Source organism: Stegastes partitus, unplaced genomic scaffold (genome assembly GCF_000690725.1).
Source record: "Stegastes partitus isolate 25-593 unplaced genomic scaffold, Stegastes_partitus-1.0.2 Scaffold495, whole genome shotgun sequence".
In the NCBI taxonomy this organism is placed as follows: domain Eukaryota; kingdom Metazoa; phylum Chordata; class Actinopteri; family Pomacentridae; genus Stegastes; species Stegastes partitus.
In genome coordinates, this window is record NW_007578226.1 from 96,460 (window position 1) to 112,351 (window position 15,892).

The 15,892-nt window shown below is 43.4% G+C and overlaps 1 protein-coding gene across 1 annotated transcript in view; it reads left to right on the plus strand.

Moving 5' to 3' along the window:
- The window catches only part of LOC103361290 (histone deacetylase 4-like), a 79,879-nt gene that overhangs the window by 59,115 nt on the left and 4,872 nt on the right, over positions 1-15,892 (plus strand). Inside the window, exons 11-24 of the mRNA XM_008287331.1 lie at positions 1,268-1,337; positions 2,434-2,657; positions 7,196-7,402; positions 7,817-8,012; positions 9,994-10,127; positions 10,206-10,308; positions 10,382-10,428; positions 10,510-10,617; positions 11,713-11,768; positions 12,041-12,128; positions 12,240-12,359; positions 13,638-13,735; positions 15,130-15,248; positions 15,394-15,527. Coding sequence (XP_008285553.1) covers positions 1,268-1,337; positions 2,434-2,657; positions 7,196-7,402; positions 7,817-8,012; positions 9,994-10,127; positions 10,206-10,308; positions 10,382-10,428; positions 10,510-10,617; positions 11,713-11,768; positions 12,041-12,128; positions 12,240-12,359; positions 13,638-13,735; positions 15,130-15,248; positions 15,394-15,527 — 1,704 coding nt within the window. The remainder of the gene's footprint in view (positions 1-1,267; positions 1,338-2,433; positions 2,658-7,195; positions 7,403-7,816; positions 8,013-9,993; positions 10,128-10,205; positions 10,309-10,381; positions 10,429-10,509; positions 10,618-11,712; positions 11,769-12,040; positions 12,129-12,239; positions 12,360-13,637; positions 13,736-15,129; positions 15,249-15,393; positions 15,528-15,892) is intronic.

Genomic DNA, 15,892 nt, shown 5'->3' on the forward strand with positions numbered 1-15,892 from the left:
TTGAACCTTTTCATGTTCTGCTGCTTTATACTTCCACTCTGCTACAATTCAGAGGCACATATGGTGCTTTTTATTCTATATTTATTTCATACCTTAAAGCACTGGAGTTACTTTACATATTCAGATTAAGCACAACCTGCAGTTCAGCTGAGAAGTGCCTGAATTTTTGCCACATGACTGCGTCGAGAAATACAAATAATACAGATTCTGGTTAGAAGAAAGACTTACATTTTGAAGTGCACAGATATATTTTATTGGTTTTGAATAAATGTCATGATTTTAAGCTTAGATTTGATCAATTTTGTCAGAAAAGAAACAAAGTCAGAGATCAGATATTTAAGAATCTGACAATACGACATTCTAGTTCTGATAAATGCTGACTTTAAAACAAAAAATAAAGAAATGGCACACCTTTTTAATCCCACTGGCATGTTTTAGGACACAAAATAGACTCAATATATTAATTAGGTCGCCTGTTATTGTTGGAAGTCCCGCGGTGACGCCTTATTGTTGGATTGAGGTGAAAACTTGTTGATCCCTGATGCAGGAGGACACTTAGAACTACACAGCAGGTCAAATCAGTTTCACAGTTTTCTGCTCACACATAAATGCTTCAGTAATAAGAATCCAGTATTATCAAATACGTTATTCTGAAGTTGATAATGCTGCATAATAAGCTGGTTTACTTTTTAAGGATGTTTTGATCAGCAAACGAAAGATTATTTTCAATATCTGTTTATTATTTTCTTGATTAATTAGTTGGTTTTATGGTATAAAAAATGTTAGAAAAAGGGTAAAAGAGTTTAAAAAGGCCCAAGATAATAGTTTCATGTCATAGAGGAAGAAAGAAAACAAAAATAATCACATTCAAGAAGCTGGAATCAGAGAATTTTCCTTCTAAAATTACTCAATTATCAAAATAGTTGACGATTCATGTGATATTCGACGACTAATTGATTAATCGACTAATTGTTGTGGCTCAAATTCAGATGCTCGTGCTTTGTTGCTGTACAAATCTTAGTAAAAACTGCTGCGTTCGTGTTCGTGGCGTTGCTCGTAATGAGAGGAAACGGCAAATCAGCAAACGCCTCTGAAACGCACAAAAAAAAAACCCGCATCACCACTCTGACAGAGATGTGTGTTCACGATACTCCCCCTCACACTGACTGACGTCCATTCATTAGCTCAAACTAATGAGCTCCTTTCATATGTCAGCGTATGCTACGAGACTCTGACATGGGTGCATTGTGTGCCCTTTTCCCATCAGCCCCATTCATTGACTAGCACTTCGCTGCTATTTTCAGCGGGACATCGGCGGCGAATGAGCAATGACGCACGTACGGACGCACAAAAACCATACGGCCAAGGACGCGCGCTCGCCCACGCGCATATCGGAGAGCAGAGAGGGGATTGTTACAGCCCAGATGTGAGGCATTACTTTTCACTTCAGTCACTAGTTTTTTTGTTTTCCTCCGTCAAAAATATCATATCAGCTCCTCCATGCCGTCTGGTAGCTACACATCAGCAGACGTTTTTCTTTTTTCTTCTTCTCGAAACGATTTGAAAACACTGTGGTAGGCACTTTCTCTGATATTTTGCACACTAATCAAGCTTCTCAGATCATTTAACAGCCTCGTCCAGGGTCTGTTTTATTACTTCTCTCGCTGCAAATGGGCCACTTTGTTCGGTTCGTATCATCACAATGGAAGAATCGCAGCATGGCAGCACAGATGGTTGTTTTCATTTGGTTCACAAATACATCTGCTAACTAATCTCAGGTCCAACACCAATAAGAGCGCAGTCGGGAACCTGCGTCTTGATGTATATTTATTTTAGATTTGAGGGATTTCGCTTCTACTCTCATCAGTGCAGTTTACACTCAGGGTCCAGGATTTTCTTCAGGTGCTTTCGCTCCGCTCATTGTGGTCTGGAAAGCCTCACAACGACCTCTTAAAAAGTTATTCGAGGCCTCACGAGGACAACGTGAGGTTTTTTTCTCATTTGATTTTTCTAAATCTGCTCGTGATTTTTTTTTTTTTCTTATAATTTGGAAAAACACGGCGGCTGCTCTGGAAATGCCGTCATATTTCCCCCGAGCCAGCGACCAAAATAGAGCCGGCAGCCACACAGCCATGTATCATCGTGACACTCCAGTCTAAATAGTTTCAGGTGCTTAGAGTGGCGGGAGGACACATCATCATCATCAAAACACAATTCTCCTCAGCTTTCCTAAACAGCCACATGAGCTGCAGCGCTGCTGTTCGTCTGCCATCTTTGGGCTTAACCGACTCCAGTTAACGTCTCGTTTCATCCAACTTACAAGATATTGGCGATCTCTCTGGAGACGTGTCGGATCAAAGCGACTCCTGTTATCTGCTCTGTGCTGCCGGGTTCTGCCTTATGTAATAAAGTCTCCTTGTGTGTGCGTCCCAGGTGTGAGCGGCCTGTCCATGCCGTCGGCAGCGTCCATGGCCAAGCTGCAGCGGCAGCACCGGCCCCTGGGGAGGACCCAGTCGGCCCCGCTGCCCCAGGGGAGCGCTGCCCAGGCTCATGCCCAGGCCCTGGCCCTGCAGCAGCTGGTGGTCCAGCAGCAGCACCAGCAGTTCCTGGAGAAGCACAAGCAGCAGTTCCAGCAGCAGCAGCTGCACCTCAACAAGGTAAAGACTGGAGACCAGAGCAGAGCCACTTAACCCTCGAAACCCTGAAGCTGTTTCTGGGCATTTTTCATTTGCTCCCGTCACACTTTTAACTCACTCTGGGATCATTTTTCACTGGAATATAAAGTCCTGCACCGCTATGGAAACAGAACAGCCGTGATTCAGAAGCTAAGAAATGTCTTTTGTGCATTACGACACAGTTAAAGTGCCGTAAATCATAAAAAACCTGAATCACAAGTGGCGTTTCTATGAATATTTATTTTGGAAAACTGACAAAACCTGGAATCAACATGTTAAACACACACGGTTAGAAGTAGAGAGAGCTCGGAAATGTCTTCTGTGCGGTGTGGCTCAGTCAAAACGCCATTAATCATTAAGAAGTCCGTCTCCTCTGTGTGAACATAACCTGCAGTTTAAAGTTCCTCAATTTTGGTCATGTGACTGTTTACCACAGCTGAGCCTTTAATAACTTCACAGTTGTGACCAGGCGTGAAGAATTTTTTATTTTTTACAGAACCTAGGGGCGAGAAACGGCTCATTTTTAGCAAACATTTAAGTGGAACTTGATTTAAATGTCATGATTTTAAGCTCAGACTATTTACGCTTTCCTGAATGGAACCGTAGGTCACAGATGAGTAGTTCAAGGACCGTCGGAAAGTTGAAAACCAGCTCTGTTTTTTACACTTTCTGGCTCTGATAAACGGAGTAAAGTTGTCATTTCCTGCTGGCAGTTTCAGAAGTTCAGAGGATAAAAGCAAAAAAAACTATTTAGGCACTGAACTGTGATCAGAGACGGTGTTTTACTACGTCTGTGGATGCGTTTGAATGCCAGTGAAGCTGTTTGTTATTCCACAAGCCGTGCGTGTTTTCATCATTACCGTTGTTGCCGACGAAGGCAGGTGAAGGAAGAGGCCGTGGATCCAGCATCACGTTCAAATAAACTGATGATTAATTAGGGCTGTAGCTGCAGAGGGCCAGCAGCTCGCTGTAGTAGTTTGCGTAGGCAGCAGCTCAGCCAATCACGTGTCCGCTGTCGATGCGAGTGAAGTTATTGACTTTATTCTGCCCTTTTCTTTCTGCCTCTGTAGTATTTTTGTTTGTGAGTAGGCGGAGGCAGGTATGGGTTAACATGTATAGCAGTGTGTGAATGTTTGCATCCACGTCTCTGTGACTGTGGCCGAGACAGTTGCCACGGGCTGCGAGGTAACTGTGCGCTGCCATGGCAACCCGAGCGGAAGCCCGCGCCTTATATGGGCAGGGAGGAAGCGAGCAGCAGCAGCCGGCGCTCTGGATGGCTTTACCTATTCAGGCAGAGTACTCGCTAGAGGAGAGGTGGGTGGATGAAACAAGGGATTTCCTCTCCTCCTCCTCCGCCTCCCCCGCTCGGCTCCGTCTCACTCCCTCCATATGTTTCAGAGCTCTCGAGTGGCAGCTTTTCACACAAACACCTCGAGAAACAGCCGCCGGCGCGCCAAGGACGGCTTCTGCGGTTTTGTCAGGACAGAAAGGAAAATCAGCCCCCTTTATTCTGTCAAGTTATTCTAAGTGCAGGATGGGGAGAGAGCGGTTTTTGTTCAGTTTCATTAATGTAAGTAGTGGTGCCAGTTAATTGCTCGCTTCATTGATCAAGCAAAAATGAAAAACCTTCTTCGTTTTCTGTCCTTTTGCGTGAAGGTTTTGCTGCTTTTCTACGTTCCTGTCACTGTAAATTCTACACAACTGAATCCGTTTTGGTTTCCAGACTCAGTGTGGAGACGCTCTGCCCTGTTTCTTTGTCACAGATTTAAAGGAACAGTTCGACATTTTAGGAAATGTGTTTATTGAGAAGATTCAGCGCTCTCATGTGGAGCTGCAGCTTATTCAAACAGGGAAGCAGCTGTCCCGGCTCTGGGTGTCTTAACAATTCAGATTCTTTATTCACAGAATCGACATTAAACGTTCTGAATGATTCCATTAAAATCTGACTCCTGGTTCTAACTCAGATCTCGATGCTCGACCTGAGTTTTCCAACCATGACTGGAAGCAGAGAGAACCAAAGAACAACGTCTTCTGTGCAGCTTTAATGCTCTAAAAAGAAAAGAAGAAAGTTGAACTTTGGCCCAGTTCGGCTGAGAAGTCTTTGAATTTTTGTCACATAGCTGCTGGTTGCAGCTCAGTTACTGTCAAGGTTGCATCGAGGAGCACAGACGGTTTTAAAGACGTGTAGAATAGAGTGATTTTAACGAAATATCCTGATTGTTTAACTTTGATTTGTTGGAGGAGCATGTCAGGTCACAGATGAGTAGTTTAAAGACCACCTGAGAATCCAACCATTGTTTTGTGTTTTTAGTGTCCAGCTCTGCTAAATGGCATCATTTGGGTGATTTTTATGTTGTTTTTTTTAAGACATCGTGCCTTTCTAGTCATTGGCATGTTTTGCTGGGTTCACAGGATCAACCTTAGTTAAGCTTTTACTGTGCCCTGACTTGAGGACTCGCATCTGATGGCTGCTAAATAATGATAAGACACCAAATGAACTTCTATATGACTCACACTTGAAGCCACATATTTCCTCTAATAGTGGACAAGTAGATTAAATACTCTCTGATGACGGGTGATTTGAAATATGAACAAAAATTACGTCTGAAAGTCTCTGAGCACATTAACAAATAAGCTGATAAAGGGGTCATCCCATGCCGTCCCACCCAGGACCTCCCAGTTGAGGTCGTGGATTTTCTGCAAAAACTTCCACCTAAACCACAGAATCTTCCAAAACACCACGGCTCTACTCCAAATACTTTTTGAGTTGTGAATCGTTGAAAATGGGCCCTCTGCGTTCAATTTGACAACTTCAGCGGTTCTGTTAAAGCATCTCTAAAACCTCATCAACTGTTTATTTTTCACAGGATTTGGCTGTTTTTTTTTTAACTGAACCTCTCACAAACCTGACACTTACAATCATGTCACTAGTTTGGATAAAGGTGGATAATTATGACAACTAGACATTAAAGCGGATCTCTTTTGTGCACATTATGATAAATTCAACAAGCTAAGATCACTTCAGTGCAGCTGCTTTAGCTCCACATAGTGTGAAACAAGAACTTTGAAATCTCAGTTCTGCATCACAGTTACCTGAAGTTTATTAAACCAGGATTAGGCTGCAGCAGCTGAGCGCAAAACCAGAGTGTGTAAATTAAAAAGAAAACTCATCCATTATTTTGTTTCTGCATGAATGCAAACTCATTTTTAACAAGAAAGACCATTTTATACTCAGCAAGGTCCTCTTTTTTTATTATTGTGTCAATTTATACAGATTTTTTATTTATTTTTTTAACAGAAATTAAAATATCTATAATTTATCATCAAAACAAAAAAAAATTCATTTTCAAAGATTAATGTCTCCACTAATGTTCACTCAATTCTAACTAAATTTCAGCTGTGAATAGAAACAACTTAGTTCTGTCGTATTAAAATGTGATTTGGTGCTGCATCAAAAATTGACCTTAAATTAACTTCGGAGCTGGAAAACCTAAGGACATTTTAACAGTATTTCTTTCCAGGAAGCATAGTTTTGATTTCCTTGAAACTTTTTGAGAGGAAAGTCTTCAAATCCATTGAAAACATATCAAAAAAGTTAATGCCCTGTGATAATTTTCCACTAATGAAGATGAGGCAGAGCTGCAGTCCTTCACATTCACTAACTTGTGACTGGTTCTGTGCTTGAACTTGTCTGCTGCCGCACTTGTGATCCGCAATGAAAGGAAGGACATCAGCTTGAACCAGATAAAAAGGAGGTTTCTGGGAAAGTAGAGCAAAGGGGGGGCAGCGGGGGTCGGGGCCGGAGGTGAAAAATGGGCTAAAGAGACGTCTGTTTGGTCGCAAAGAAGACAAGAGCTGCAGCGCTGAGGGAGGAGGGGCTGAATGGGAGCTGGTGAATGCTCTGACGTCAATGCTGTCCCCTGGCTGGGGGCCAGAGGACCCAGAGGCTCGCCGCTCTGGGAACTCGTACACCACCACCACCCCATCCTCCTCCTCCTCCTCCGACGCACACACCTGTACAGCCCCGCTCCGGAGACTTCCAGCAAACACTCCTCCTCGCAGCGTAAACACACAATGTGGAGGCGAGCGGCCCGTTTGAATGGCTCATGTCAGCGATAGTGAATGAGCAGACGACTGAATCACCGCTCGGTTAGCGGCAGGCCCCCAGAATGAGTCGATGAAAAGCAGCACAACGGGGAGCGTGGAATGTCTCTGTTCAACGAGACACATTTCGCCCTCGAGTACAGTCGGCAGAGCGGCCACTCACATTCAATTAGAACGGATAGGTTTGAAATGAGAGAGACACCAATCTGACTGAGTAATCCAAATTAAGCTTGTTAAAGGAAGAATGCTCCAGAGAAAGGAGTGATTTGCCAGGATTCTGATTCAGAAGAAAGCGCTCGTCTGAATGCAGCCTCTCACGTTTGGATGGGATTTGTCACATCCTGCTGTTTCATTGTGAAAAAAAAAACAAAACGTCACGTCGTAGCATCATCATCGTCCCTCTCTGTGACCCGCAGATGATGGCCAAGCCCAGCGAGTCGCCCCGCCAGCACCAGAGCCACCCCGAGGAGACGGAGGAGGAGCTGAGGGAGCACCAGGACGGCGGGGCCCTGCCGCCGGGGGTCACCATCAAGCAGGAGCCGCCCGACCCGCAGGAGCTGCAGGAGGAGGCGCTGCAGCAGCACCGGGAGCGGCAGGCGGAGCAGGAGCTGCTCTTCAGACAGGTAGGGAGCCCGAAACGCCCGGTACAAGTGAGACATCCGGCCTAGTTTACAGCAGCATCGGCAGAAGGAATCGATAGGAAGTTTCACAGAATTGATTGGTGCCCGACTTGGCGCTAAAGAGCTGTAGGTGTTCCTGGGGAAGTCTGAGAGAAGCTCCACAACACAGAAATGCAGTTTAGATCATGAAAACATTGCTCCCATGGCATCTCTGTTGATTAAAGGGGGAAATCAAAGTTCCAGCATTTGTTTTGGCTGCCATCTTTTGGCCACGAGTTGCACTTGCAGTATGAAACATGTCTTCTGTTTTTCTTCCCTTCAGCCCCCTTCATGCATTTACGTTTCTCACACAGCAGCTCAGCGCGACAGCCGTCCAATTCATCCTTTCCGCTCGTGTTTTTTGTTTCCCGTAAGCAGCAGGCCCTGTTGTTAGAGCAGCAGCGGATTCATCAGCTGAGAAACTACCAGGCGTCCATGGAGGCCGCCGGCTTGTCGATCTCCTTCCCGGGACACCGCCCCCTCTCCAGGGCGCAGTCGTCTCCGGCCTCGGCCTCGTCCTTCCCCATCAGCGTCCCGGCGCCAGATCCTCCCGTCAAGCCTCGGTTCACCACAGGTCAGCACCGCCGGCCGGCTTTCCTCCTGTCTTTATTCCCCTCATAGTTTTTTACATCATAATTGTGCTAAACTATCCAAACTCCAAGCAGTTTTTCTTCCTCGTTTCACATTTTTAACTGCAAAATAACAACAAAGACAAACAGAATGCCACATAATTTGGATAAAAGTAGGACAAAGTAGAAACAAGAAGACAAAAGATGCAGATAATAAATAAAAAATACAAATAATAAAGCCATAGAAAGCATACATAGCAATAAAAAGTGGATTTTAAAAAGCAATTTGACCTTTTGAACTTAGTCCTTCAGAGCGTTTTCACATATTTTTACTCACTGTTGGCTCATTTTTCTTTGCAATATCAAGTCCTGCACCTTTATGGAAACAGAACAACCATGACTCAGAAACTCATGAACGTCTTTGGTGCATTACGACACAGTTTAAGTGCCACAAATCATAAAAAAGCTAAATCGAAAGTGGCATTTCTATGAATATTTATTTTGGAAAATGTACAAAATGTGGAATCAACATGTTCGTCCCCACAGTTATTACAGATACTTGTGGCTCTATATGCTATTGGTAGTTTACTAATTAGGTATTTTCTTTATTTTTTATGTTTATCATCCAAAAAGCCCCAGAAGAACCAATTTGTCGACATAATCTGGTTACTCTGGTTGAAGTTCTTTGTAATTTTGTGTTGAAACGTGCAGAATAAAGTGACTTTGATGTAATTTTAAGCTTAGATTTGTTGAACTTTCCTGACCGAGCCACACTTTGCCGATAATTAATTCAGGGACTGTCTGTTTTTGCAGTTTCTTGATCTGTTAAATTGTTGAATTTCAAACCGGCCCGTGGGTTTTGGGGTTTAGAGAGTTCCAATAAAAAGGCCAAATATTACTCAATCTTCATGGAGGGTGACTTTGTAAATTGGTTTTCTTTACTTTTTGGAGTGTAGTTTGAATCTGACACCAAAAACAGAAATAAAAAAGGGCTCCATAATTCATTCATGTAAACAACCCTAATTGTAATTTCACTGATGGAACCCCACGAGTAGTTCAAAGACCCTCCAAAAGTTAAAAAATCTGAAGATTCCTTTTCTTTTTACTGGTTTCTGGCTCTGATAAATGCTGTAATTTTGGCACTTTTTGAAACACAACATGCCTTTCAAACCCGCCGGCGAGTTTTGTGGTTCGGAGGGTTAAATTGCTGTCAGGCTGCCAGGCGTATTTATTGCCATGATAACAGACTCCCTCTGGTGCGCCTCAGGCACTTATTTGAGAAGTTTTTAGGCTTTCGCTCCCATCATAATGCTCTGGGGGAATGGAAAAAGGAAAAGGAAAAAAAAAAATCCATCCAAAAAGCAGGTGAATTGGCCAGAAAGTGGTGTGTCGGTTCCAGCCTCCATCTGGTAGCAGATATAATCGAGCTGGATAAGTAAATGTTGCCAGAACCTTTCCTCTCCCACTCTTTGTTCCTCCCAGACATCTGATTCTGAAGGATGAAAGAAGAATACCAAAGGAAGCTGTGGAGAAAATCATTCTTGAAGAAAGAATGAAGCTCCTGCCAGCCATATTTAGTCGTCCCGTCTTTGTTAGCTGCGAGGATGCTGAACAGTGTGACAGGTTTTTTTTTTTTTTTTTGCGTGCGTGCACCATCGCCGGGGATATTTTTAGTTTGGCCTACTTTGCTCAGTTCCAAACTACATAGAAAATTCAGGGAAGAAGTGGCAGCAGAGTGTGGATATCAGGCTGGGAGGCTTTACATTTTGAATGAAGTTTCTGTCACTGGAGACACGGGGAGAGTTGAGGTAAAACTTGCGAAAAACAAAACTGGCTTTCGCAATTAAAGCTGGCGCCTTGTTCTTTTGCTGGGAATAGCTGCAACTATTCAAACTTTACTCTGAAACATAATCTGATCAGGTTCACAATCGATTCACGCCGAATTTGATGCAACAAGCGCTCTGATGGTGTGTGTTTCCCCCGTAGGCCTGGTGTACGACTCCCTGATGCAGAAGCACCAGTGCATGTGCGGAAACACCAACAGCCACCCAGAGCACGCCGGTCGCATCCAGAGCATCTGGTCTCGGCTGCAGGAGACCGGGCTCAGAGCGCAGTGCGAGGTAAGTGGAAGTATCGCTTCGCTCAGCGGCGCACAGAGCAGCAACCTGCATGTGAGAGCTGTGTTTATATGTTTGCAGTGCATCCGTGGGAGGAAGGCCACTCTGGAGGAGCTGCAGACGGTTCACTCTGAAGCCCACGTCCTGCTGTATGGAACCAACCCACTCCGACAGAAACTTGATTGTGAGTCGTAACGCACATAAACTCAGCATTAGAGCGTCTACGAACAGCCTCTAATCTATCGTTTTATGTCCAGGTTCAATCACTCCCATGTTTGTACGGCTACCGTGTGGAGGCGTGGGGGTGAGTGGCGCTCACAGCGTTTGATCAGAAACCTGCAGTTTGTGGCGTTAGCTCAGTAACATGAGGTTCTCTGTTTTTCAGGTGGACAGCGACACCATTTGGAACGAGGTTCACTCCTCCAGTGCAGCTCGTCTCGCTGTCGGCTCCGTCGTGGAGCTCGTTTTTAAAGTTGCTACTGGAGAGCTGAAGGTAAACGCTTTCTGTCTCTTCCTCACGTGTCGTCAGAACACAGTAGGTTTCTTGATGAGGGATGGAAATTTCCTAAACTAATAGTTGGCCAATCAGTAATCGAACAATCGCTGAAATGAAAGAAACGCAGGAAATTTTTAACAGTTTTTAACCACTTGCACGCCTCAAATCAGTTCAGTTACATCAGGAATATGAAGTACAAATGAGGTCAACACTGTTCCTAGAATAATAACTTAACCAGCAAAAAAATTATCTAACTTTACATTGTTGTTAGCATGAGGTTCAGGTACCTCGCTAAACCAGACTTGACTGAACCAGACTTGACTAAACCAGACTTGACTAAACCAGACACCTTTTCATCAGAGTTCATCAATTGGATTACAGTTAGCAGTTAGCATTGAGGTGCGCTAGTTTTATGCGCTAGTTTTACGGGAGGTCAGCAAACACACCTGTAACTCCACCTCAATAAACAGTAAGAGGCTCCATCTGGTGGAGAAGTCAGGCACTACAGCAAATCTACATTCCATTTTCTGACCGTTAAGCTGCTCATCCATCATCTATGTTTTTGGCTAATTTTAAAATAAACTATGCAGAATAAGGCGATTTATCACAATTTCAAGTTTAGATTTGGTTAATTTTTCCAACAGAAACGCACGTCAGACATGATTAGTTGTCATAAAAAGTTGAAAATCTGATGATTCTTTATGGTTTTATAGTTTCTTTCCATAATAAATGTTGGAATTTCAGAGTGTCTTTAAGGATAAAATACTTTTGAATCTTGCCAGCAGGTTTTTGGGATTCAGAGAGTTAACAGATCCCAATCTTTATGCATTTTTAATTGAAAACATTAACGTTATTGATTCATTATTTCACCATTATCTCCCCAAGATGCTCCTAATCTAAAGTAAACCTCAAAAATCAGCATCTATTCAGACCTACGACTCGTTATAACCACGGATTGTTGTTAGAGCAGCAAATCTCTCTGTTATAGTCACATTTCTGTACTTGATAGCCGCCCCCAGGAGTGTGTTTGGCTAGATTCTAATGTTTTTTTGCGGTGGTTTGTCGCTGGCTAACACACTCCTGTTTTTCCAGAATGGTTTCGCTGTGGTCCGCCCTCCTGGACACCACGCCGAGGAAAGCACTCCCATGTAAGGCCACAGCCATCACCACACTCAGCTGGAGACACTTCATCTATGCATATACAAATACCAGCGTCGGAACAGGCTCCTCCGGAGTAGAAATTACACAAACCATTGAGTTTATTTGCACATAAAGTACTGAGCGCCTTTATTCTGCCAGCTGTCTGGAGGAGCGCTTTATTTACTCGTCACAAAGTGTTTAAAATATTCCATAAAAGCATGAAAACGGAGCAGGAACGTGGTGCCTTTCATAAGGAGCTTGTGTTGTGCTGCTGTTTCAGGGGTTTCTGCTACTTCAACTCTGTGGCCATCGCAGCCAAACTGCTGCAGCAGAGACTCAGCTTCAACAAGATCCTCATCGTGGACTGGGTCAGTATCCAGACAAAGCAGTTTGCACTGAACCGGACCAGAGAGGTGTTTTTTATTCTCGCGCAGTGCAGAAAGGGTTGAGAGTACATCCTGTGTGCTTTCTACCTGCAGGACGTTCACCATGGCAACGGCACCCAGCAAGCCTTCTACGACGACCCCAACGTCCTCTACCTGTCTATCCATCGCTATGACGACGGCAACTTCTTCCCTGGAAGCGGAGCGCCTGACGAGGTGAGTCTCCTCCTGACCCGTCAAAGGTCCTCGCACCTGAATGGAAATACTCCAGGTGCATTGTGGGAAAGTGTTGGCACAGGATTCAGTTTATGTAAAAGATGAAGAATTTGGATTTCTTCTGGTAACACATGAACAGTGATGGAGACGTCTTTCTGAACCAGTTTTAGTAATCTAATAATGATTAATACGCTGTAGTTGCCAGAATCACAATAATAATAATAATAATAATAATATAAATGTTCTATCAGTGTCAGTGTTACTTTTCTGAATAGTTTGTGCAACATCAGCTTCAGTATAACTATCATGTGTGATTTTACGTTACTCACTGCCAGTTTTCAGAATCAGAAATACTTTAATTATCCCTGAGGGGAAATTCCTTCTCATTACATATAAATTTCCCAGCCAGGAATAAAGACAGAAATATCATAGGAATAAAACAGAAAATAAAGAATAACAAGATACATAACAGGTAATACATAAATAAATATCAAAGTACAAAAGATATCAACCTTAAAAAAATAAAAAATAAAAAAACATATTTACACATATATACAGTGCAGGTGCTGTACTTACCACTTTATCTGTTCCAGTCTTATTTGAGGTGACTTATTTTTATTTTTGGTCATGTATCGTGCTTATGTCTTATTGCTTTTCTATTAGGAACTGCATTTCTCATGTTATCCAACTTATCTGGCAGAAGAATTTGCTTCAGGTTGAGGCACATCAACTGTCCAGGCAGTTCCTGGACTTTTTTTTTGACACTATAAAATATAAACTGAAGTCAGTGATTTGAAAGATAAATGGCTGGACACAAAAAAATAGATAAATTGCTCTGTACTTAGTGATGCTTCAGAGATGACAAGTGGTTGAAAATGTGCTAAATTTATGTGTCGAAACCCACCAAAAGATTAAAGTTGTGTTGGACCAGAAATGATTTGATGTTTGTTATTGATAGAGAGCCACTGATGTCATCAAATGCACAACAAATAACGACTTTGTTAATAATCAGTGTTGGTTAAATGGCTGCACACAAAGACAGAACAGAGGACATCTAAGTATTTCATTTTTGCAGTACAAATGCAAGTAAAGCGACTTAATGCTTGTGTGTTCTGTGCATTTGAGACCCAGATATTTTCATTTCACCCTCTGAATCCAAACAGTTTCTTTGTTGCTCCTTTTTGGAAACCGCACGACAATATCTGGAACAGAGAATTCACACATTGACTGTATAATTGCGCTGTGAATACAACATGAGTGACGGGCTTCTCCCTGCAGGTGGGCAGCGGTGCTGGAGTCGGCTTCAACGTCAACGTTGCCTTCACCGGAGGCCTCGACCCGCCCATGGGAGACACAGAGTACCTGGCTGCCTTCAGGTACCGCAGTTGATTTGATTCCACCTGATTACCAACCAAACGACGAACAAACAGTTCAGCGTCTATTACATTAAAGTGGCATCAGTGCATCTATTTAATCTCTGCCTTCAGTCCACACGGGGACGGTGAATCGAATTAGTTTGTTCTGTTTGTTCACATGAGCCTTTGGGATATGATGACGATATTGTTCAAATCAAATGGGAGACGTTTTGGATCAGTGGTGATTTTATCAATGAAAAATATTCGTTGTTATTTTTCACAACAAACGTGACTAAAAAGTAAAAGATGGGAACTATAGTGAATGTTTTCCTCTTTCATTGAGGACTCACTGAGTTGCATCTTCAGTTTTCCTCCACCGACTATAACATCTCTCGTTCAGTAGATTTGTCATTAAAAACCTTATGTTCAGTAACGTGTCTGACAGTAACGTTATGTGGCTGTTTGTCAAATTAAACACACTTCTGAACTAAATTAATCTACAAATTATGACGAGAAGCAGCAACAAAGCAGCTGAGACAAACTGCAATAGATGATCTCTAAAAAAAATAACGTTGCATTAATGTGTTAATGGTTTTTTTTTCCTCAAACTAAACCCAGAAGACGACAGAGTTTAGTGAACTAGTGAGTGAATGAATGAGAGAACACATAGCAGCACTAATGCTAGGCGGGCAGAGCAGTTGTGAGTTTGGAAGCGTCCATTTAATTTACTGAGAAGAGTTCGTCTGTGTCACTGCAGAGCAGAGGGACGTGGACGATCAGCCACAGACCAGAATAACACACGTAACCATGGTAACCGTGTGCAAAGATGGGGACAGTCGGGGCCTCTTCGTGAAATTGAAAATGCAAAAATTTGACGAAAATTTAAATAAATCATATTTAACAAAAGTAACACATGGTCATTAAAAAACTGAATCAGTATCAGGAGCAGAAATAAACACTGGGTTGGATGTTGAATTAGCCGCCGTTAAAAACAGGAGTTGGACCCACAATCAGTCAAGGATGAAGCCGTCTGAGTGAGTTACAGACAGTTTAGTTTAATTTTCGTCTGTTATACTGATTTACTCACATACGTTCAGTCAGTGTTGTTTCTTAACACTGACACGGTTTCTTTGTCGTTAGACGGGCTGCAACTAATCGTTACTGTCGTTTTTCTTCATTGATTGAGCTTCAGGTCAATAAAATAACCTTTCAAAACCCAAATATATTCTACTCATGAGGTCAACAAACAGCTAAAAGCAACTGAGAAGCTGGATTAGTATTAGTTTTAACAGCCAGAATGCAGGAGAAGCCTCGAGGAGTTGTGCTGTGAAGGTGCCGCTTGCATAGAATCGATGATCATTTGTCTTTGCTCTGAGTCTTGTCTGGCTGTTCACACTCCCTCGTTGCTCCCACAGGACGGTGGTGATGCCCATCGCCAACGAGTTCGCTCCGGACATCGTGCTGGTCTCGTCGGGCTTCGACGCTGTGGAGGGACACCCTCCTCCGCTGGGCGGCTACACCCTGACGTCCAAATGTGAGTGTCCGCTTCTCATCTCCAGCCGCCGACACACAAACAGCTGGACTCAGAGTGAAAGTGTTTAAATGTAAATGAGACTGAGCCTCTGTGGCACGACTCATTTCCATACGTTCACCTCCGTCCTGGAACGTCTCCTCCTCAGGTTTCGGGTATCTGACCAGGCAGCTGATGACCCTCGCCGGAGGCCGGGTGGTCCTGGCTCTGGAGGGAGGGCACGACCTCACCGCCATCTGCGACGCCTCCGAGGCCTGCGTGGCCGCCCTGCTCGGCCAGGAGGTAGGGAGGTCACTTTGCCAGCAGACCAGATCTGAATGTTAATAAAAGGGGAGTATCAAAGGGACGAAGGAGGGCATGTTGCTCTGGTTGTAAAGCTGGAAGTTCAGACACTGAGTCCTTTGGATCTGATTTTACTGATCCCATATCATTTAATCTTGTCAAATACGGAGGCAGTGGTGGAAGTTTAGCTTTCAAACTTTGTCTTGAAGGCTTTCGGTGCTCCGCGGTCACATGATTTATGTGTTTATAGCTCAAATGATGAATCAGAAAGCGACACCTGACAACTTTTCAGGTTGTAAATTAAAACTGAAGATATTTACAGGAGCTTTAAACTGCTTTGAAATACAATTGCGTCACTCACATGA